Genomic DNA, 23,603 nt, shown 5'->3' on the forward strand with positions numbered 1-23,603 from the left:
TCTGCCAGGAAAACTGAAAAGCTTTAATGATGGTATAGTCGTATAATATGTTCTGACTTGAAATACATTGCTATGTCAATGAATAAAATGTGTGTGTGTGTGTGTGTGTGTGTGTGCTAAACATTCATCTTCAAGTAAATGTTGGCCAGAAAATAGCACACATCCAGGTAATTCATTAGCCTTTTTCGTAACTTTCTTCAGTAGAAGCCAAACTTGAACATATATCACAAAGTTCTGCCTCAATGCGTAGTGAGTAAGATGTAAGCAAACCTCCAGTTTAATAGCTTCTTGACACAGTTAAACCGAATATCCCATCCTCAGGCTTTCAAAACTATGCCAGAAATGCTGGAGAATGTGGCTGAAGAAACGATCCATCTCTGGAGTGCAGCAAGTCCACAGGAGAGCTACTTGACAGACTCTCATAGGTGTGAGCGGAATAGTTGGACCTTTCTAACGAGCTTTATTAAATCCAATCAAATCAGACATAATGCCTGTCTAACTATTAACACTTTACAAATATGAAGCAGCAATGGTTAATGGTGCCATTAAGTGAATATCAATAAAAAAAAAAAAAAAAACATTTCAGGAGAAAAGCTGGGTCTGTACTATCTTTAAAAAGCAGGTAGACTAGGTCTGTCTCTAGAAAGCCACGTTCTCTTCTACAGCTGTTTATTAAACCCTGAAGGGACGTCTCTGGAGATCCCGCTAGGGAAAAGATTTCGAAAAGACAGCGTGTCTCTGACTTACTGCAGTCTACCAAATCGAAAATGATAGCAAAGTGTATCCAAGCTGAGTTAAAGGCATGGCAAAGCACAGGCAAAGACAGTAAATCATTGAGGTAGCTCATTCACGAAGGTAAAAACCACAGTTAACAACTGTAAGAAAATGCAGCGTATTAATTGTATAAGCATAGGAAAAGCATAGTAAACTGCAAGATAAAAATATCCTACACTGTCCCTTTTTAGAAAGGATTCTTAGTGTTGACTAGTAACTTCACAGTCGTTACATTAACTTTCTGCTTTGTTTGTTTAATTTCTATTTTTAGGCAAAATTGTGCAAATTGCACATTGGAGCATAAAACTTTATTAACAGGGGCCCATATTTACAACAACACTATAGTATATCTTGTGAAAGAATAATCAATATTTGCCCAGTCATTTCCTCTCTTATGATTCGTGTACGTCTGTACTGATGATACGAGTGATACAGTTCTCTGAGACTGATGCCTGACTGCAAAGTGCCCTGTCCTTATTTCTGTTTGATTCATTCATGCATGCATTTCATTCCTGCCTGCAAGGTGTTGTAAAGTGATACTCTGCCTCGTGAGGGTAAACATTGACCCTCTAGCACAAGTCTAGTTGCAGCTTTAGTATTCCTGGAGAGTTTAGAGTTGGAAGCGTATCAGTTTCCTCTGCACAATGCGGTTTCCTATCACTGCCATTTATTTCATAAAAGAATACATCAAATGGGTAGTTCTACAGCTTTTTGATACACTGTTTATTAAACAGAAGCATGAATGGAATGTGACTTAAAACTAGGGGTCCGGTGAAGGCGGAGGATATTGAAATGACTTCAGTAGCACTCGTCCAATTGATTAATAACGCATATGCATAACATTAAAATTTCAATTTTTAAAATGTAAATCTGCACAGTGTACAGTACAGAGGAGGCACAGGCAATAAGCAGTGAGAATGTGATACAGTCTGGATTGGGTTACCAAAACAAACACAAACGAAGGCTGAAAAGTGGGGCAATCCCAGTCTTCCCGGGATGTCTGGTAACCCTAAGCCCGGGTGCTTCTGCTAATGCTTAAAGGACTAGAGGCTGCTCACTGATGCATCGGTGTAACTGTAGCTTCTGAGAGACACCAGGAATCCAGCTCTGTTATTGATGCCATTAAGATCTCTGTCAGGATGAGCGAAAGCTTCAGCCCTCAATTGTTAAGCAATAGAGGCCCCCAGGGTTGTGACCTGAAGTTACTTTCTTGGCTTTCGAACTTTTGCAGAATTAATTAAATTGCGCCTCTTATGTCACCGTTTACTGGAAGGTGTGAACTAGGATGCGTAATCTTATAACCGCTGTCTCGCTCACGTCTAAACATTTAACATAGCCCAAGAGCACAGAACTTGCTAACTGAAAACACATGTGCTTCAAACTCAGTGTAGGGCACTTGTTATCTAAATGCAAGAGATCTTAAACTAACCTTTTCATTTGCAAACCTTTATCCGAGCTATAGAAATAATGCTCCCATAGCTTGCATGAAAAGTTCCAAGCGTTGTTATAAATACATCGATCTGCTGCACAGTGGTTTATTATTCCTGCCTCAATCCAATTGTTGGAAAGACTGAGTACTGTTTTCGAGCCCTCTGTTTTAAAGAGACATTAGCTGCAATTGTAATCACTGCTGTAGAAAAGACATCTGAAAAGAGGATCCTGTAGGGGGATAAGGTGGAAAAGAGACAAAGGTGTCTCTTCAAGTGAACCCTTTTAATGGGTTTTCAACCGTTGTTTCACATCTTTTCATTTTGAAACACTTACACAGCCCCCTTTTTTTTCCCTTCCTTATAACAGCACAGAGTATTTACAGCAGGATACAATTATAGAGCACAAAAATCTCTTGCAAAAAAACAAAAACAAAATTGAGATCATCCATACAGATTTAAATAATAGAAACAATGCAGATGCAATCCTGCTAGAATCTATGTTACAAATCCTCAGGGGATTGCTAAATCTGATTGGTACAAGCATCCGTTTTCTTAGTGTAGCAAATTCAGTTTACGTACAACTTACTTTCCCTCTTTTGTCTCTTCAGCTGGATGACTCACGAAAGAGTTGGCTTCTGGAAAAAAAAAAAAGTGTCTGTCTGCAGATTTGTGTTGCTCCCGGCTATGAAAATGTCATAGGGGCAGAGTGTGCTGTATGTGTTCACCAAGGCATTTTCTAACAAAAGGGGAAAAATAAATAAACTTGCGGGTGGCTCTGAGCCCTTTGGTAAACCGAGCTTGCAGCCTGTGTGACATCTCTTAAAAGCATTCTCTTTAAGAAATTTAATTGGGAAACTGATTGAATTCTTGAAAGCAGTGTGCAATAATAACGTTTTTTTTTTTTTTGTTTGTTTTTTTTTTCACAAACTTATAATATTGATATGTGGCTTTGAACGTTGCCCAGTTTGTTTACTTTCTCTACCCATAGTTACAGCTCTAGGGGCACAGGGTTCCTCCACGGACTGAATAGAGTACATCTCTGAGATCAGGGGAAAGATAATTTTCTCCATATATATGTACTTGCTCACCAATGTAGCAGTTGAAATATTAAAGTCTGTTTCAGCTACCCCCACACATGTAGATGCCGTTTTCTAATAGCGCCTCTACAGCTGTGGCCAAAAGTTTTGCATTACCTAGAATTTTAGGACCGAGACATAACTAAAAAAAACTATGAACATAATTTATTTAACATCTTGTAATCAGAGAAACTACAAAATTATATCACTAAAGTCTACCGGAAGCCATAATAGTAGGACAGTAGTATTTCATGTGGATTTCGAAATGTCACATTTTTGTCAGTTTTTTATTAAGTATATGGAAAACTACAAAGAGGTATGTACTTCAATATGTTAACTTAAGATTATTCAGCAGGTTTCATTGGACTTTATGAAGCAAAATTAGTTAATTCTGCCAGGTGATGCAAAACATTTTTTGGTACTACAGTTTACACATACATCTTCAGCTACTGTACTTTCCTAGCCCCAGATAGAGCCGACCGGCTTCGCAAATGTAAAACTTGCACTTGGCTGTCAAATGCTCTTTCTGGATAAAGCGCGGGGGACAGGGGTGTCATAAATGTTGAAAATTAGATTTTGCACCCAGGATGTTTTAATAAAGACCCCCGGCATGTTTTTCCTGATGGTGTATGTTGGTTTGGCAGGCTCGGGCACGCTTGCCTCTGCTATTACCATCTTCAGGCTCGGATCTGTCCTGACATGCAGGAGAAGCTGTGGAGGTATCCTGTTCTCCAATCCAATCCAATACTCCTCCCTGCCCTGCTTTTCCTGTTAAATTAGGGATAATACTGTAATACAGTAGTGTGCACATTTATTAGGACACCCCATTGTTTCTGTAGTTTTGCATATGACATCAAACCACTGTAACTGAAAATCTTGAAAAACTGTCTAAATATGCAAATAAGTTAAATTGTCTAATTTAATTGATGACTTTAACAGGCCACACATGCAAATCGTTTAAATTAGTAAGAGAAAAGGAACACATAGCCGCAAAAGGTAAAATGCATAATACTTTTTAGAAGATGCCTAATTAAAATAAAGGGGTCTGACATTTTCACACGAGTGCCTATTGCTTCTATATCACTGATTTACTGACCGAAAATTGAAATCCTCACCCCCAGAGGTTTTCATGCAGGTAGGTATATAAAGGATATCAATGACTCATCTTGAGGTGTTCTAAAATGTTTGCCCATTACTGTATGTACAATACAATTTGTGCACATGGGCAGTCCCTCAGATAGCTGATTGATGAGTTTTGCAAAGAGAAAATCATTCTGAGATTTGTAAAAGCTGTGCTCCCTGTTTGTGGCAGGTGTTTTTGTTTTTTAGTTAAGCTGCTGTGTATGAAATCCTGTCTCCGATATACAGTAGTTAACTATAGACTCTCATACTGCAGTAGTGTGTGCTACAATGACCAGCAAGTCTGCAGAATCATCTTATTGACAACCTACATGCCCACAGTGCTCCGGTTTCTTATCAGTCTGGATTAAATGCAGTTTGTAATGATACTGCTGATGACTGAATCATCTGTGTCTGGGTCCTTTGGGCTACTTTAATCATCAGAGCATTTATAGCAAGCAAACATACTTCAAATTCATTTGCAAAAAAAAAAAAAAGCATTAGGATAATGTGCAGAGGGCATTCCTGCTTGAGTATAAGTCTAGAAACCTGATTGACTGAAACGATTTGTGAAATGTACATATTATATGTTTGTGTTGGCTGCAGTATTTCATTGAAAACATATGCATATAATAAACCTTGACTTGATTCACAGGTTAGGTGATCTAGCGTGGGCACACAGATTTTCATTACCTGCAGTTCTTAATTCTGATGCTTGACAAGCACATTTCAGGCACTTGCAGTGGTGTTTCACATTCAGTGCTTTTACAGGATGCATTACCATTATTGTACATATTGACTCTAAGTTAGTCTCAGTGTTAAACTGTTCTCTTTCCTGAAGTTCCAGCATCACTTATCATATCAAGCCAATACCAGCAAGAAAGCAGAGGTTCTGCTACTACTATCGATGTACGAGTCACACTGCAGCAGTTCTGTACAGCAAGTAAATTCTTGGAAGAAAAAAAAAGCGCGGATCTTTCCCTAAATCTTTACAAACAGAAGAAAATTGCAGCAAAGTGGTTGAAATGAAAAGATGTAATCACCCAGAGTATCTCTAAGCCTGTTTTAACATATTTCGGGCAGGACAGTTAACGGTATTTGTGATTCGCAAGCCGAGGCACGTCAGTTGAGATGACAAACACATTATTATCACTCAAACTAACCCAGCCTGCCTGAACCTGTCCTGGGACACAAGTCCGCAGCTGCTGGTGAAACACAAGCACAGCCCACCAGCTCCAGCTAAGCGTGTGGGTTTATAGCGAGAACTCGTTTCAGGCAAGTCTTCGGCACATTCCCGATGGTCTTAGGAATGCTGGAGAAAGGGGGGGGGGACAGCAGGTTTCAATCATTTCCTTAAGAAAAATAAATTAGATGAAAATAAGCCTGGGCGGACAAGTCTGGACGCCTCTCACACTGCACAGCTGCAGCTAGACAATCGTTTTCTCTTTTTTTTCATCAGGTGTGAATCTGTTCAAACACATTACCAAGTGGCCCTAGATATTGTTTGTTGTTTAAATAAAAAAACAAAGAAAGCAAAATGCGAATGATCAGATTTAATATTTCTTCAGTAGACACTGAATAAATCAATGCACTGCATCTCTCAGAGTCTCCTGTGTTATTTGCTGGACAGACTCAGCACAGGGAACATTGGGGTACTGTTAATATCTCTGGATCAGGGTGCAGGGCTGCTGGACAGTGTTAAACCTTCAGATATGTTTCAAAGTCTTGAAAACTTTATAGAAATTAAAAGTTGAACACCAGTCAATTGAGAGAAATCCCTCTCCCGACACAGCAGGGTGACTCAAGTAGAATTGCAGGTAATGAAGGCAATTACAGCGACTGTATGGTTTTCATGCATTATAAAGAAGCCTGGGCTTGTTGATCTCTAGAAAACGATGAATGGGGTGAAACACAGAACAGATAAACAGTTTGATTGCCCAATCCCTACTTAAGAAATTAGGGTAGAGTATCTTTCAGGTGTTGTGTACTTTGCACGTGCATTAACGTATATTACCGTTAATGCAAATGCTGTGGAGAACTGGGTTGCTCAACAGAGTTTAAATGAAAAACATATTCAGAGTTATGAACATGGTGATTATAATGTCAATTCCCATGTTAAGCACCCTTATATGATAAAGTTTATCACAGTAATTATGCATGTTTACTAACTTCACTGTGCTTATACCATGTATTTACAGTGCATTACCATGGCTGACCACACCTGTTACCGTTGCTTGTTACCTGTGTATTTTTTTTCCCCATTGCAGACTGGTCAGCTGAATTTCTAATCCCCCTGTATATTAGTCTGTGGCAATGTTATCTTAAACGCACAGCTCCCTTAACTCTTTCATTCCATGCACGTTTTGTCTGGTGTTAGGGTAGCACAGTTTCTTTTGGCTCGGAGCATGTATTTTGCTCGTAAAGCGCATACCTCTAATATCTTGTGGCTTCTGTCTTAGCATTGCTGCTGTATTGTACCATAAACTACCATTCAAGTTCTCACTAATCGCTGATATAAAAGAATAACCCACATGGTGTTAAAGTATTTGGTGACTTGCAGCAACTCTCTCTAGTTACTGGATATATTTTTTTTTACTTTTTATTTTTTTAAAAAGGCTGTATTAACAAAGCTTTCACACACTGATAAATGTTACAGAACAAGAAAAAAATAAAGAGCTCTTAAGGGGCTCTTAAAGTAATCTTTTTGCTTTCTATTGGGATAAAAGCTCTGTGAAAATAACTCAATTTATTTGATATCGCTTTCATTTACAAATGTGACCACACAACTCCCACCTACAGTAGGAATATTTCACGCACAACCAAGGCTGAGGTGTCCGTCTCAAAGTCTTCACTGAAGTATTGCTGGAGATCTATTGATTTGACTGTTTAAAGCTGCTTTAAGCAGCGCACACAAAAACACAACCTCCGGGTAAAGCAGAGACGAAAGAAGGACCACAGTCACAGACGAACAGACAGTTGCATTATTATGAACGAGACAGACAAATCTATCAACACGATTTCTCAAATTGTTCTTACAATGTGCAGTTTATGCTGTTAAACAACCCTGTCCTGTCTGGACACACCAGCATTGGTAATTACTAATTATTTTGTTTATACATAAATACGCATAGATATTGTAAATTATGTAAGTGAGTTTTAGCAGCTTTTCTCCCCCCAAGGCAACCAGTTTTGCAATTCATACAGAAGTATATCCATGTCACAACAACGAATACGACTAGAATTAGTCATCTAAGATGGGACTCTCCTGATTGCATTTACTCCTATGGAACAGTTTTCCGGGCAAGCCCCAGACTGCCCGGGAATGCTGATTTAAAGGGGTCTTATAAGACTAATGGTAAATGATGTCAACACCTGGCAGACAAACTGTTTTCTCATTGTGTCTGAATAGGTGCATAAAAGACAAGAACACTTTATTATCTGTATGTTCCGAATGTTTTATTTCCTCACCTATTATGTGTGTTCTGTACAGTTCCCAATTGTCGTTTCTGCTAAGGTCTTTATGTGCCTCGCTATTCTAGCAAAAAAATACTGTTTGAAAAGGCTCTGCAAGGCTGGATTTCTGAGCTGGGGAAGCATATTAGTGTGCACTTCACCATATATCTGCAAGCTCGGATACTTTAGTCCTGAAGATAAACACTTGTACGCTGTGGACTAAAGTTTCATTCATTTTATTCCAAAAATATACTTGGGCACTCGGATTGAACAAGGAAGGGATTGTGAAAAGAGATCCGCAATTGCATGTAATGTCTTTGGGTTCCGGTGAGTTGTTCCCTGGCGGATTTATCTTATTAATTTGCATTCGCCACTGGCGACTGTGGGAGTGGGGGGTTCAGATACAAAATAAGTTATATTATTAGTTTCACAGTATTTTTTTCCCCCCATATTATTAGCAGTATATATTATTATTTATTTTTTTATAACACATGTTTTTCTCTGAATTCTATGCGTGGTTAGACCCTGTTCAGGCTTCGGTTCAGTGCAGTAAACAGCAAGTAAGAAAAAATATTCTTAATAATTTACACGCACTGTATGTACTCAGAAATCACAGTGACAAGGAGGCTAAACAGGGTTTAACACCAAGTTTATTGGCACTGACAAAGGCACGAAATGTACCAAACAATAACAAACAGCTATGTGCTGTAACAACAATTGCAGGGTTGCTGTTGGCCACAACCACGCCGTAACTAATATCTTATTCTCTCCAAAACACACAGGGCTCATTTACAATCCGTCCTTACACGCCACTCCCCTCGCCACAACCAATATGGCTGCCCCCTAGTCCTACCACACCTGCCAAATCCCACCCCCTCCCCTCTCCCTTCTCTCTCTGACCAACCAGCAGCAGCAGTCCTGCGTCTCCACACTTCCCATAGAGTAAAGATAATGTGCTTAATCATGAATTTTATCAGCGCTACTTTATTTGATGTCCATCCCACCCCCCCCTCCCATTGAAAGCCGTCCATTCCATTAAGACATGCTCACGCAAGCCCTGTCGTTCTCTGAAGTTGCCTTTTCATTGCCTCAGGTGAATTTTTGGAGGGATGTAGCCTGCCCCAGCATGCCAGAGCGATACATTAATACCTGTGGACCACCATGTCGTTCGATGCAAATCCCAGACAAACGCTAACCGACAACAGACTCCGCTCACTGCAAAACACGAAGTACGCAGGCTGGGATGTGTAAAAGAGCTGTCACATTTTTTTTATTGATTTTTTTTTTTTTTTTTTTTTTTTTTTTTTGCATTAAACCGCCTCATGTCAAACACGATTCAACTTGTCAAGCTTTGTTTTTTTAAAACATCTGCACTTCGTTACATTGGCAAGGATGTAGCTATTCTTTGTGTTGGCAATAAGTTGAAGACCATTTTAGTCTTTTCAAACCCCACTGCACTTGTTTAAACTTTGCACTGGGGACCATAGAGTCTGAGATGAGCATTGAGGAGAATGATACATCTGTACGGCTAATTGAACAAACGCTTCGTTAAACCCCATTTTATCCCAGGTACCCCAATAGCTGAAATCGGTTTCTTGTCTCCTCACCCATGAGGGAAAGGGGATTGGAATTCATAGAAACAAAGGCAAGGTTCAGAACTAGCAACAAAGCTGTCGCTAGTTATTTTCTTGCACACACTTTTCACTAGTGTTTGTCACTGCAGTCAACTGTTAAATATAATGAGACCCATATTAATCAGCATAGAACCAGCTGGATTTTCATTAAACCCTCTCCAGAAATTAATCTCTCAATGGTAACCCCAACTCTGGTTTTGTGGTTCATGGAACATTTAGTATGCACAGAATGGTGTTTTAAATTTAAATATAGTGTGGTCAAGGCTGGCCAGCGGCAGGAATAGCAGACACAGAAGACTGCAGTTCAAGGCTTTCACATACTTAAAAAAAAAAAAAAAAAAAAAAAAAATCATAAACCCCATACCCAAGCAGAGCTATCACAGTGTAGAGGCAGGGTGCACAACCTCCTGCTCCCAGTCCTTTCTCCAAATTAACCCAAACAACAAAGGATCTGGCTCCTCTATATATATTAGAGCTGTCACTCGATTCAAATATTTGATCGATTAATTTATGGGCATTAGTTGATTAATCGGTGGATTAATTGGTGCACATTTTAAAATAAAGGTAACGGTTTTAAAGTACAGTAATACTTTAAAAATATATAAGTAGAACACAGACGTTGCATTATGCACTTACTTTAATGTGTTGGAGCATTTCTTTGTTTGCATCCGAAGAAACTGTTGGCATCCAATGCAAACTTTGTTTATATACAGTATAGAAATGTATACCGTACGGTACTCACTGTATACTGTCTCTGATGTGCTATTATATTCCTAGTAACTCCCGTTTCAGCATTGAAAAGATCTTTGTTTAAATATAAACCCATTGTTTAAAAAGATAGTCACTAGGCCTATCAGTGCACTATAGATTTGCATTATTGTCTTGTCATTTACAAGTGCATTGCGGGTTTACAATAAAACAAACCAAACAAAAAAAATCTATGGGTTGTTTTCATTGGCTCAAATAAATTAAAAGACTAAAACTGAAAAGTAGAACAAAGAATTTAAATTGCACACAACTGTACCAGTACTTGATAATGCGCTGGAGCGTTTCTCTGTTTACTTCCAAAGAATGTCGGCACCTGGCCGATGCAAACTTTTTTTTTATCTCGATGCGGACTTTTTGATATCTGTCACAGCAGCACTCTTACCAATTCTGAAATCATGTGCTATTTTATTCCTATTAACGCCCTTTCCAGCAGTGAAGAGACATCTCGCTTTTTTTAAAATTGTAAACACACTTGCTATAGCCTTTTGAAAAGCTGTTTGTATTGGAATTTGTGTGAATGTAGCCTCAGTATTTACTTAAGAATCTCCTGTGTGTCTCTTTGATTCCAGTACTCTCCTTTACTGAAGAAGCTGTACTGTCAGATTGCTAAGACCTGTCCCATACAGATCAAGCTGTCCTCGCTGGCCCCCCCGGGCAGTGTGATCCGGGCCATGCCGGTCTATAAGAAGGCAGAGCATGTGACCGAAGTGGTGAAGCGCTGCCCCAACCACGAGCTTGGCAGAGACTTCAATGACGGTAAGTCACCTCACTCCGTTATGCCCTGGGGCGTACCTTGTATAAAGGACAGGAGGAGGCAAAGATAAAAGGTACTGGCACAGCATAGCCAAGCTGGCTGGCACCTGCGTGAAAGTGAAAGTGTGGGAAAATGGGGGGAAAAAGCAGGGAAATACCTGCACAATCGATGCCTGTGTCAGTGTCCGGCGTGATCACACCCTGGCAGGTATAGAAGGTGGTCAGTTGGAACTCTCCTAGCATACACTGTTACTGTATGTTGGATATTTGCACATGGCCATTGCCTGACAGCTGATGACTATTAACAATAACATCTTAAAGACACATTACTAGTAAATCAAATCATGTTATTGAACTAGTTATAAGGTTTCTGATTAACACCTCAGTTGCACGTCCTTTGTATTGTATTATAAATAACGTTGGAATGTTTCTGTTCTATCACTGTTTTATTGGTTGGTAATGATGGGTTCTTGAAATAAAGCATTGCAGTTTTTCACTCGGTTTATTCAGATTTTCTGATGGAATAAAGTATTGTATCGATTCTGGGTGTTTGCCGTTTTTGATGGATAAGAGCAACTGCAGGAGCATGAATGTGCGAAAAATAGCATTGCACCCAGGGACTGATAAAGAAAAGACTGGTCAAAATGCACTCCTTATTTCTTTTAGGTCAGGTGGCTCCAGCGAGTCACCTGATTCGGGTGGAAGGGAATAACTTGTCCCAGTACATAGATGACCCAGTGACTGGAAGGCAGAGTGTGATGGTACCTTATGAGTCGCCACAGGTATGTGTTTTCCATTTTGCGTTGTTTGTTTTCCAGTTTGCATGGTTCGTTTTCCAGTTTGCATTGTCATACATGGAAATCAGCCCTGTAATAACCACAGCACTGTACCAGGGATCATTGGCTCATTATTATGTATATATTTTTTTGGCAGATTTTTGTACCCAGGCTTTTACACAGGATCAGTATGCAGATTACATGGGCGCTTGTGTCTAACACGGCAGAAAACAAGTCGAGACGATTTTAACTCCTAGACCTATTATATTATGAACCTTTTAAAAAAATAAATAAAATCGGCATACTTAACCAGCATGCTTTCAGAGGTAGTCACTGTATGTTGCTCTGCAGTGCCATCTAGTGGCCTTGTATTGTATTTTAATACATTTGTAACAGTGAACATCCCTGCAATGGTTATCAAAGCTGTCTTTGTTTTGGATTGTTTCAATAACAAACAAAAAAAACAAATTAAATGGTAGATTCATTGCTGAAATCATCAGCAGTTCTTGTGCTAAGATATCATTTGTTTTCCAGGTTGGAACAGAATGCACTACGATCCTGTACAACTTCATGTGTAACAGCAGTTGTGTGGGAGGCATGAACAGAAGACCCATTCTTATTATTATAACTCTGGAGACCAGAGAGTGAGTGTGCCTTTTATTATCATGTAGTATGGATCTGTGTGCAGTAACCAACAGGCTATATCTACAGCCTCTTTGTAGGCACTTCTACCCAAGAAACATATTAGCGTACACTTACTATTACTGCTCATGAAGTTAATTGATTGTTCTAGCATAGCTGCGTGCTGTGCAACGGTTAGGGTGGCAAAACCATCTGGGACTGTTTCTCCTTATCGCGCTACAGCAGACCCGCTCGCTGACGTCCACTTTCGAGTTTCTGGGTGTTTTCAGTTCTCCTGCGGAACTGTTGCGGTGAGGAGAAAAATTGGGGAGAATATCACGAGGGGTAAAATAATTGACCACTCTTAATTAAAAAGAAGGCTGTATGTGATAACAATGATGCTTGTATATGCAACTCTTTGGACGGCATGTACAAATCTGTTCTGCTATGGCTGTGTGTTCTTGTCCTGAACCCAAGTCTCTGTGTGCAGTGGCCAGGTCCTGGGTCGAAGGTCGTTTGAGGGGCGTATCTGCGCCTGTCCTGGGCGGGACAGGAAAGCAGACGAGGATCACTTCCGCGAGCAGCAGGCCATGAACGACAGCGTGAACAAAAACAGCAACGCAAACAAACGCAGTGAGTTCACGTGTGTGATTCCATTGCAGCAGGGTTTCAATAGCAGACTGAACAGAATGGCTGCTGAGATCCTAAAGCTGCACTTGATCCTTATTACATCAGCCTCAGCAAAAATATTGGTAAATCAAACTATTATTATTATTATTATTTTATTATTATTATTATATTATTATTATTATTATTCCCGTTGAGAACTTCACAGTCTGCACATATGAGGTGCATGCATTAAGGCGGTTATCACTTTGTAGGTGCTGTGAATGAGCCATGAGGTAAGACACTTCTAAGGCTGTTGCTTCAGTGAATGAATTGACCTCATCTTCCTGCCTTTCAGCTTTTAAACAGACACCTCCGAACATCCCAAGCCCAGGCGTCAATATGAAAAAGCGACGACTTGGCGAAGAGGAGATTTATTATATTCCTGTAAGTGTGAAGCTAAAACGAGCTCCCCTGATTGTAATTACAGCATGCTGATCACTGCCTTCCTGCCCTTATGCCCCAAAAGTGCCCCTTTTTCTCAATGAGCCACTGTCCTTTTAATGTCCTCTGCACATTACTGATGCTGATAATTGCAGTGTGATAACACATAGACAGCCTACATAAATATAAGTCAGATTGCTGTCTATCATTGTCAATGAAAACAACAGATGGACTAGCACATGGGTGCCAATCTTGGTCTTGGGTTTTCGTTCACCCGAGTTCTCAATTACTTAATTGAACCAATTATTTTCTTAATTGGTCAACACTAACATGTTTCCTAGGTCTTTAGCCATTGAGGATTTAAAGATACCCAGAAAATCTGCAGGTTTGTGGCTCTCCAGGACCAGGGTTGGCCACCCCAGGACTAGTACATAGAGCCTACAAAAAGACCCCGCACTACAAACTGTGTTTCTGGTGTGTGGTTTGACTCTGTTCCTCCTCTTTGCCCTGTTAGGTGCGTGGCCGGGAGAACTTCGAGATCCTGATGAAGATCAAGGACAGTCTGGAGCTGGTGGAGCTGGTCCCTCAGCAGATGGTAGACTCATACAGACAGCAACAGCAGCAGCTGCTCCAGAGACAGTGAGTGCTCCTCATACAGGCTGGGGCACAGGGTCCCAGTGGTGTAGTCCAGCCAGAACGCAATGTTCACTATCGAAATAAAATGCTAAATCATACAATAATTCTTATTTTAGTGGCATTCCAGTGCCATCAGATACAGGACTACACCACTGGTCCCAGTCTAAAATGAAATGTTTAGGTAGCTGCTGACTGCAGCCCAGCATTGTAACACCTTGGCTGATCAGCCAGATGTGTCACTGGATCTGGGGTTGTTAACCAGTCAACATCACACACATGGTCCAGTGCTAGGGGTCAGGATTTTCAGGTTAAAAATCAGGTTTTAATCTGGCATTATTTCCACACATGCAATCAAAGAAAGGGAAAATGCAATTTGTCACGCACCTGACCTAAACTGGACACAAACTCCTCCGGTGTTGCAGTCATTATCTGCCAGTGCTCTATCGCGCTTCTGAAAAGCCTACCTGTTGTTAATCCGCAGGAACCCCGTCCAGTCCCCCACCTCTTACGGCTCTGTGCTGCCCAACATGAACAAGATGCACGGAGGAATCAACAAGCTGCCTTCCGTCAACCAGCTTGTGGGACAGCAGCCCCAGCAGAACCAGAGCACAGTACCCAACATGGGACCCATGGGTAAGGATCTATTAACGTAGTTGCATTTAAAAAAGCTACGTTCAAAAAAAATACTCTGCAACATTTGCAAAACGCAGCATTTTTTATGGAGTGTACAGGATGTATATAATAATCCTTTTTTTTTTTTTTTTTCTTACCGCTTGCAGGTCCCGGCATGATGAACAGTCACCACATGCAGCAAAATGGTGACATGAACGGAGGTCATTCTGCCCAGTCAATGGTGTCTGCATCCCACTGCACCCCTCCCCCGCAATATAACCCTGACCCCAGCCTCGTCAGGTACTTCCCATTCCACTGCAGTGGCTCCGTGCTTAATTAACACGGGACTACCCCCGGTGCACAGCCACTTTGACACTTCACTTCATTCACTTTTTAGCTGGGATATAGCGTTTGGGGAAAATAATATATGAATTCATGCAGTATTGCTGAATTCTGAACAATATTTATTTATTTTGCTTTTGATTGATTACTTTATTATGGAGTTGTGGGATTTAAACACCCTGCAGTAAAAATTTTAAAAACCTCACAAAAAAAAAAACTTTAAGCAAAAACTATTTTTTTAAAGTTTGCAGTACTGAGAATTCTCATAATGTCAATATCCTGTTACTTTATAATATAGATAATTTGTTCTACAATGCGTTATTAATGCATTCTAACAAGTGAATGCATGTCATTTGCGCATTTCGGCAGGAGAGTTGTCATAGCAAAGACTGCCTTTTCCTGATTAAACGTGATAGTTTTTAGCGCTGAGAATTCTCACAGGGTCAGTAATGTGTTACTTTATAATTCAGTGTAGAGCAGGGTCTTAACCCATCCCTGGCTTCAGAATTGAAACGCTATTGAGTAGATTAAAGCAACTGACTTGTTCCACTGCCTAGTAGTTAAATAGTAAATATGTAGCATCCTGATGTCACTTCAGAGTCTCGTTTATAATCATGTTTACTGAAAAATATAAAATATATATATAATTTAAGGGTTGGAGTTGTTTCGATGACTATGTAGAAAAAAAATGTTTCTACTATGAATTATCCACCCATCCATTATCTATAGAGGGTCGCGGTGAGCCGGAGCCTAACCCAGCAGACACAGGGGCGCAAGGCAGAACTACACCCTGGACGGGACGCCAGTCCATCGCAGGGAAACTAAGGGGCAATTTAGAGAGGCACTATGAATTATTTAAATAAGAAATTTGAGTTTTTTGCATTTTTGTTTTTAATTTTTTTTTGCGAAATATGAAATGCGCTTGCCAAATACCGTGCAATCTATTAGAAAATGTGTTAATTAGCATCTGATGGACAGAAAGAAAGGTCTGATAATGGAGCTGGAGAGCTATCAGAATGACTGTGCAGATGAAGAGATGTGCTGTGAAGCAGTGCGTTGTAGTTAAGACAGTGAAACGTTAGTTTGTTCCCATTTCTACAGTAAGTCACATTCCTTTAAAACGAATAGTTGGTAGCTTCAGATGTCATTTTAACCCGTTAAGTACCAAATACTTTTGGCTTTAACAAAATCAGAGCACAAGATGTATTTATGTAATTTGATACGTTACATTTAGACTTCACTTTTACAGTTAACATAATTAGAGTACGTTATCATAACAATAGAGTTAAATTAACAGGTAGACGAGAGTTAAAAATGCTCCAAAAAATTACAAAGTAGCCTGTCCTCGAATGAAGACAATGTCACTTAATGGGTTATAGATCTTTATATAGTATATATATATTATAATATATATATATCTATGTGTTTACAATAATTGGGTGGTGTTTTTATAGGGCACTAAAAAAGATATCCGTGATTTCAATAACAATAATAGTTACCTTGGATGCTTCTGGAGTTTGATTAGAGTGAAATGAACACGACGCTGTTAAAAGATATTGATATAACTTTACACCTGTTAGCCGGCCCGGATTTTTTTTTTTTTTTTTTTTTTTTTTATTGTATCTATAATAAAAAAAATGACAACATGAAAAAAAAGTGTTCGGAATTATTAACATAATACACGTATATTTTACTGTATGTTTCATACCTAAAATTGTTTTGATTAAAACAAAAAAATGACATGTGTATGATATTTAGTGAAAGCGTCGGATTAACAAGCTTAATCCATGTATATTTACTGTATGGTAAATATAATTTTTTTTTTTTAAAAAAAAAAATTATTGATTTTTTCAAAACTGATTGAGTTACGAAATCTATTATGTATATATATTTATATATATATATATATATATATATCTATATATATAAATACATAATATGCTGAAACGTTTGATATGACGTAATTTGACAAACTGAGAATTACCAACTGCTAGTTAACGTTAGCTATGAATGGAGATCCCGTATCTTTGAGCCTTGACCTTCTTGTACTAATTATGTGGAGAATTCTAATCACTGGCCCTTAGTCTCAGTGGGATTCGTTTTGTTTCTGAACAGTTTTTTAACGAGTCTCGGCTGTCAAAACTGCATTGAATACTTCACATCCCAGGGGCTACAGAACTTGTACCATCTCCAGAACCTAACAATGGAGGTAATTGCATTTATTCAATACATTTTAACACACTGTAATACAGTACAAAGGCGCACTTCTTAGTCTACATATTTTCATTTTAATGTATTTTATTTTGTAAATGGTATACAGTACCACCAGGTGGCCAAATGCTGTAAATGCTACGAGGAAAAAATCGGATATAAAATTTTCCGTGCAGCCCTTATTGGCTATGATGTAAATTCTATTTACTGTGAGAACAGAAAGCTTTAACCTTTCCTGGGATTCCAATTACATTCCTGGGAGTCTTCAAACATGCATACAGGTTTTTCAAGGACCTTAATTTGCTGTGTTTTTATGCATGTATTTAATAAGTGGGTCAAAAACTCTAAATGGATTAAAATAGCATTAAGGATATTGTATTTAGATCATTAAAATATTCCTGGACTGGAATGGCACCACAAGGATAGATGTCATAGAACAGCCCTCTGTTTCGCGTTGCTATGAGTTTGATTACTTCTTCTGTTTCTGCCCCTTTGCTTCCCACAGGACCTCGTGGCTCTGAAGATCCCGGAGCAGCTCCGCCTGGTGATCTGGAGAGGGCTCCAGGACCTGAAACAGGGTCACGACTATGGGGGCCAGCAGCTCATCCGCTCCTCCAGCAGCAACACCTCCACCATGGCCATCGGCCCCACGGGGGAGCTGCAGCGGCAGCGCGTCATGGAGGCCGTTCACTTCCGCGTGCGACACACCATCACCATCCCCAACCGCACCAGCACGGGAACCTCTGAGGACTGGCCCGACTTCGGCTTTGATGTCCCGGACTGCAAGTCCCGCAAGCAATCCATCAAGGAGGAGTTTACAGAAAACGAGATCAATTAGCGAACTGTCCACCGCAGCGGCAACGAAACAGGAGGGGCAGCCGGGAGGGGAGGGAAAGGAGGCGTGGGAAGTTTACAGCGGAAACAAAATAAAATGAGAAAGGCTGTTGGAATTCTTCTTTTACCCCGTTAAAGGAGTTTTAATCAAGGCACTTCCTTTTTTATTTTTTATTTTTTTTATTTTTTAAAGTCAGTGAGAGATGGAAATTTGGAGTGTTTAAACCGTGGTAGATTGCCTCTTATTTGACACTCGCTGTCTTTAATTTGGACGTTTAAAAATAAAAGGAGATGTCTTTAATATCGGGGATGGGGGTAATCGAAACACTACAGTAAGGGTTTTCCAAAAGTGAATTTTGTGCAGCTGAAGCAGGTCTTGTTTTTGAGGAAAAAGGCGGCTTTTAGGTTGTGGGGTTCTCCAGTGTTTTTCACGTACTGATGTTATGAAGAGAGAGTGTTCAAACACCTGCTTGGTCAAGTCTAGTATTTTGTGGTCCGGTTTGCTATCGAAAAATACATTTTAAAACAAGGAGAAAATTATGCATTGTAAAACACGGGGAGACTGTTGCTGTTACCTGCTTATCTAGTGAACCTCCTTCCCTCCAATGATATTTTCAAAGGGACACCCACGCCCATCCCCACACTGACCTGAATAGGAGCCACGCCCCCCCACATACTGACTGGAATACGACCCACGCCCAGCCCCATACTGACTGGACTACAAGCCACGCCCACACCCCCATACTGACTGGAATAGGAGCCACACCCATAATGACTGGTGCTCCACCTCCTTCCTTCACTCCTCCCAGTCTCTGCCATGCATATCTTTAGTCTGCCTGTTTATTCAATGGACTGCCAAAACAAACAGCATGCTTCTGAGCGAGCGGAAAATTAGTGACCAGAGATGCAGTGACCAGCTATCGATGCGTATATGTAAGAAAAAAGGTACAGTTGAAAGACAAATTTGTTTTGCCCTTTTTAACATTGAAAGAAAAGTGTTCTCTGATAATGTGTTTAAAACAGTGACCTTAGAGACCCCAGTCTGCTGTCGTTCCATTGTGAATGTTGCTTCTTCTGTAAATGTAAATAGATGTATATTGAAACAGATGCGTGAACAATCACGTTTGTGTATTTTTTGTGGGAACTACTTTACAAGTGATTTGTCACATAGAAATTTGAACTTTCTTTTTTGTATTATTATTCTTCTATTATTTTTCATTGATATTTACTGTTTTCATAAAAAAAAAAAAAAATACAGGATTTTTTTTTTTGGTTTGTTAGTTATTTAGTTTTTAATTAAATTAAATCGCAAAAACAAAAAGGATAATAGCTGGCAAATTACAAAAAAAAACAAAAAAAAAAGGTTTTGTGCGAGATACTGTATTCCTTTTAACAAGGCCTTCCGATCGCTTAGTCGTTGTACACAAACAGTTTTACATACTTACCCAGTGTATATGATGCCTTAAATCTCAGGAACGCCAGACTGATTGCAGATCATCACCATATATTCATTTTCTTGGCTGTTAGCAGATGTGACCTGTGCAAAAACAAACTCTATGGTTTTAAAAGAGGATACAGTTTCTAATAATATATGTATATATTTGCATGTGATAATGGTTTGTACAATCTGCAGGCAGTACACAGTATGTGCACCGGTGATTAAGGGCAGCTGAAACTGCGTATTTGTGGTTTTAAAAAAAACCCTAGAAAGTGCTTCTGTATTACTGGATTGACTGATATTAGATTTTAGACTACAGTCATGTGCAGATGTATTAGAACACCCCGTGGCTTCTGTAGTTTGGATTTGTTGTGTTTATGAAACCAAACCACTAACTGAAAACCTTGGGAAACTGTCAAAATAGGAAAATTTGTGATTATCTCATTTAATTGATGACTTTAATATGCCACACACGCAGTTAATTAATCTAAAATAATAAGAGAAAAGGAACACATAGCCACAAATGGCAAGGAGACTTTTTTAGAAGTTGTTTAAGATGCCTAATTAAAGCACAAAATGGTCTACCATTTTCACACGAGTGCCTATTGTTTCTATATCACTGATTACTGACTGAAAATTGAACTTCACACCCAGAAGTTCTCATGCAGGTGGGTATATAAATAAAGAATATATAAATGACCAATCTTGAGGTGTTCTAATAAATACCACTGCACATTCCTATTAGAAATAATAGTGTGCTATTCTTTACACTAGGTCCCTGTCTTTGTGAACCAGCTTCTAACTCAACAGAAGACACTTCAGATATTGTTTTTTGAATGGGAGATACTTTATATGCAAGATCTGTAAACTGGAAAGAGCACTTTTAATCACACAATCACAGGAGAGAACCATTTCAGATAACATACAATTGATACATACAGTAAGCAACATGGTAAGACTTCGATACAGCCATATTTCTGGGGTTATCTATGCTTATTGTGGAAATTTAGTGGTAAAAACAGGTGACCTGACTGTGATCCAGGTTAGGGTTAAACTGAAACGTTCAGACAAACGCACTTCTGTTCTACTTTATCGCAAGCAGCGCAATTTAAATGATCTGAGAAGCCTAATCTAAGAAAGTTCTTTGTTTTACTATTTTGATACAGTCCATTGGTCTCTCTTTGAACGGATTAGTACTTGCCAGTTTGCACTGATGTGTCTCAAATTGCCGCTACTCTACAAGCAGATGGACTTGGTGATGTTTTTTTTAGTTTTATATTATTTGTACAGTCTCAGATTTCCCAGATCTGGGTTACAGCTCAGGGAGTGATTTGCTTTTTTTCTGTTCTCCCTAGGCAGTAAACCACAACCAGTTTTCTCATCATGTATTTACATAATATGTTTTTGATCACAAATCATATGCTGAAATATTTTTACCTCTCTGGTGCTAAAAAAAAAAAAAAAAAAAAAAAAAGCGCAAATCTTTAGTTTTGTTTCAGAATTAATTTTTATTATTCTGTATATTTGGTTAATACTCCTTGCAGTGCAAGGCAGCCTTTTCATTTTTTTATTTTCTTTTTGTTGTGCACGCAGTGCGGAAGAGCTTGAGATTGGGATAAATGGTTTTGTTTATATAAGAGCTGTTATATAAGAACTTGTCATTGAGGTGAGATGGAAACCTATTTTCCATGCCTTTTTTTTTTTTTTTTTTTAATTATATACCTGAAAGCACATTTACTAGATGTTTTATGTATGGAGCTGAAGCTCTCTGCTGTATTCGTGATGCACTTAATTTACTGTATTTTATTTTATAGGTTTTTACATTTTTTTTAAAAAATCTTGTATAGATTTTAACTGGGCTTTAAGGCAGGAATTAAAAACTTAAAAATTTGCTGAAGCAAAAAGAAACTAAGAAACTCTTTACAGTCTATTCGACTGATCTAAACACCACCGTCGTTTAAATCACTGAAACAGTTGATTAGATCCCGCTGATAGATAAGCCAATCATTTTAAGTTTGCAGAACAAAAACTTGTACCCCTGTACCCACTAGAGGGCGATGTTGTACTGCAGGCCACTCTGGTGCATAAAACAAATCTTTTAAGTGCTAATGTGCTACAGGGAAAAAGCAAGGGATCGATGCATTCGTCCACTTACTACTGGTACACGTATAATTTTACTGTACATAGCAGTCAATGAGTTAGCTAGTCAGAGCTAACAAGTGTTCAAGTTGTGAATATCTGGGAACTTTCTGGAGAAATGCAATCTGGTGCACATACTGTAGCTATGGTAAAGGGCAGCAGTCAGTGTTGCTCACATGGAATTAACGCTTGCAGCGAGTAGCAGATTAAAGCACTTTACAGCTTTAAGATTTTACGAAAAATAAAATGTACGTTTTAATGTTCAATAATGCTTTTTCTTTCAAGCAGTATTAATTGTTGTGTACTCTGAACTGGTCATTGTAGTTAATTATTTAATTTTGTTTTTGTAATGTTTCTTTGGAAAATCATTTTTTAGCTGTGTTTTCAAGTGCTTTTTGTAACACAATAAAGGACACCTGTATTATACACCTTTGACTGTTTTTGAGTACGGACAAATGAAACAGCAGATCCTTATTTGGCCTGAGCCCCAAGCTGGAAGTCTCATAAACCCACCAGCCTGTCTGACCTATAATTCACAAGCACCATCTCAAGATAAAAACGAGTGTAGCAGTTACTTTACAAACAAATTACCAGAAGCGCTTTAAATATGCAAAATATTTCACTTAAACAATGCCTTACAACCACACACCGTACAGTCACCATAATTGATTATTAAGACGAAATCTGTACAAACGATTCACAGATTTGTTTTACATGCTGAGCCAATGCTCAAAACGTATATTTCATGTACTTGTGCACTCACAGATACATACTGTAAAAACAATCAGATCCCAGTTCTAAAATCTTATTGCTCCTTTGTCTAAAGAAGAGAAGATAGCAAAGTCTAGCCCTCCACCTAGCAGTGGCGTGCTCAGTAAACTGCTGGCTACAACAGAGCACCGCATCAAACCCTAAAGTACAACACGCCTTTAATGCTGCAATTAAGTTTCTATAAATAGAAGTTCATGCAGCCTGGAGTGATGGTGTGGTCGGTAGGTTTTTGTCAATGATAGTTATTACATTAATAAGTGTGCAATACACCCCACCTGTTCCAACCCGTACTAAAGCGTAGAGCAATTTTGCAGTTCTTGCAATTCAAAATGAATCCTTTTGGATGCATTTCAAATCCAGCTTTAACACAAAAATTAATCAATGCCTAATCGTTTTTTGGGCACGTGGCATCTTTGCATCTCTGTCCCAATACCTAAACAAGTAATCTTGCACGGTATAGTAAAGAAATTAAAAACCTCAGGTAGGTGCCCTTGTAAATAATACAGGAGACTCCAAAGCTGTGGAAATTGCATGAGTGACGACACAGTGTAGCTCGAAGGGCAGTATTCTACAAATCCTTTACCCATTTCATTACAATCACATAAACACACTGAGCAAATAATTTTGCAGAACAAGACCTTGAGTGAAGGTACTGCTGAGGATACTGACAGTAAAGGTAACATGATGTACTTCCAAGATCAAGTAACCACTGTCATTAAATACTGTAGCTCTGTCTGCAATCTTAACCAACAATTACAGCAGTGCCCCAGTGCCAACAGAAGATAAAAGCGACAACACTGTCCTCCATTTAAAAGAATGGCCTTCAAGAGCAACTTGGTAATGTATTTTTTTTGTTGTTTCTATTAACTTTGTATCATTTTCTGTTGCAGTCGTCACCCTGGTGACCTTTGAACCCTCTGGAGTTTAAAGCACCCTTGTGGTCTAACTCCAGCTCTAAGAACAACACCCTGCTTCACTGAAATACTGATACTAAAAAATGCAGACAAGGTCTTTTATTCCAGACCAGTAGCGAACCTTCAGATTCAATTCAAATTATTTTGCAGTCGTTACAACAGTGCAGTAAAGCTGGATTGAGATCAGGGCCTGATTAGTGTGCATCTGACAAAACTTAAGGCACAAGATATTTCGTTAGTGAAGTTCCATTT

At 39.1% G+C, this 23,603-nt stretch overlaps 1 protein-coding gene across 3 annotated transcripts in view; it reads left to right on the forward strand.

Moving 5' to 3' along the window:
- Positions 1-19,254, forward strand: part of LOC121329159 (tumor protein p73-like) — a 35,814-nt gene extending 16,560 nt beyond the window's left edge. For 2 of the 3 annotated variants that reach the window (XM_041274555.1, XM_041274556.1), the window contains 10 exons: positions 10,824-11,010; positions 11,674-11,789; positions 12,318-12,427; positions 12,895-13,037; positions 13,369-13,457; positions 13,969-14,093; positions 14,572-14,723; positions 14,870-15,002; positions 17,160-17,253; positions 17,761-19,254. In XM_041274555.1, the coding sequence (XP_041130489.1) occupies positions 10,824-11,010; positions 11,674-11,789; positions 12,318-12,427; positions 12,895-13,037; positions 13,369-13,457; positions 13,969-14,093; positions 14,572-14,723; positions 14,870-15,002; positions 17,160-17,253; positions 17,761-18,093 (1,482 nt within the window). In that variant the 3' untranslated portion in view covers positions 18,094-19,254. The remainder of the gene's footprint in view (positions 1-10,823; positions 11,011-11,673; positions 11,790-12,317; positions 12,428-12,894; positions 13,038-13,368; positions 13,458-13,968; positions 14,094-14,571; positions 14,724-14,869; positions 15,003-17,159; positions 17,254-17,760) is intronic. The other variant, XM_041274558.1, reaches the window with a different exon arrangement.
- The last annotated feature ends 4,349 nt before the right edge of the window (positions 19,255-23,603 follow it).

Source organism: Polyodon spathula, chromosome 16 (assembly GCF_017654505.1).
Source record: "Polyodon spathula isolate WHYD16114869_AA chromosome 16, ASM1765450v1, whole genome shotgun sequence".
Lineage (NCBI taxonomy): Eukaryota > Metazoa > Chordata > Actinopteri > Acipenseriformes > Polyodontidae > Polyodon > Polyodon spathula.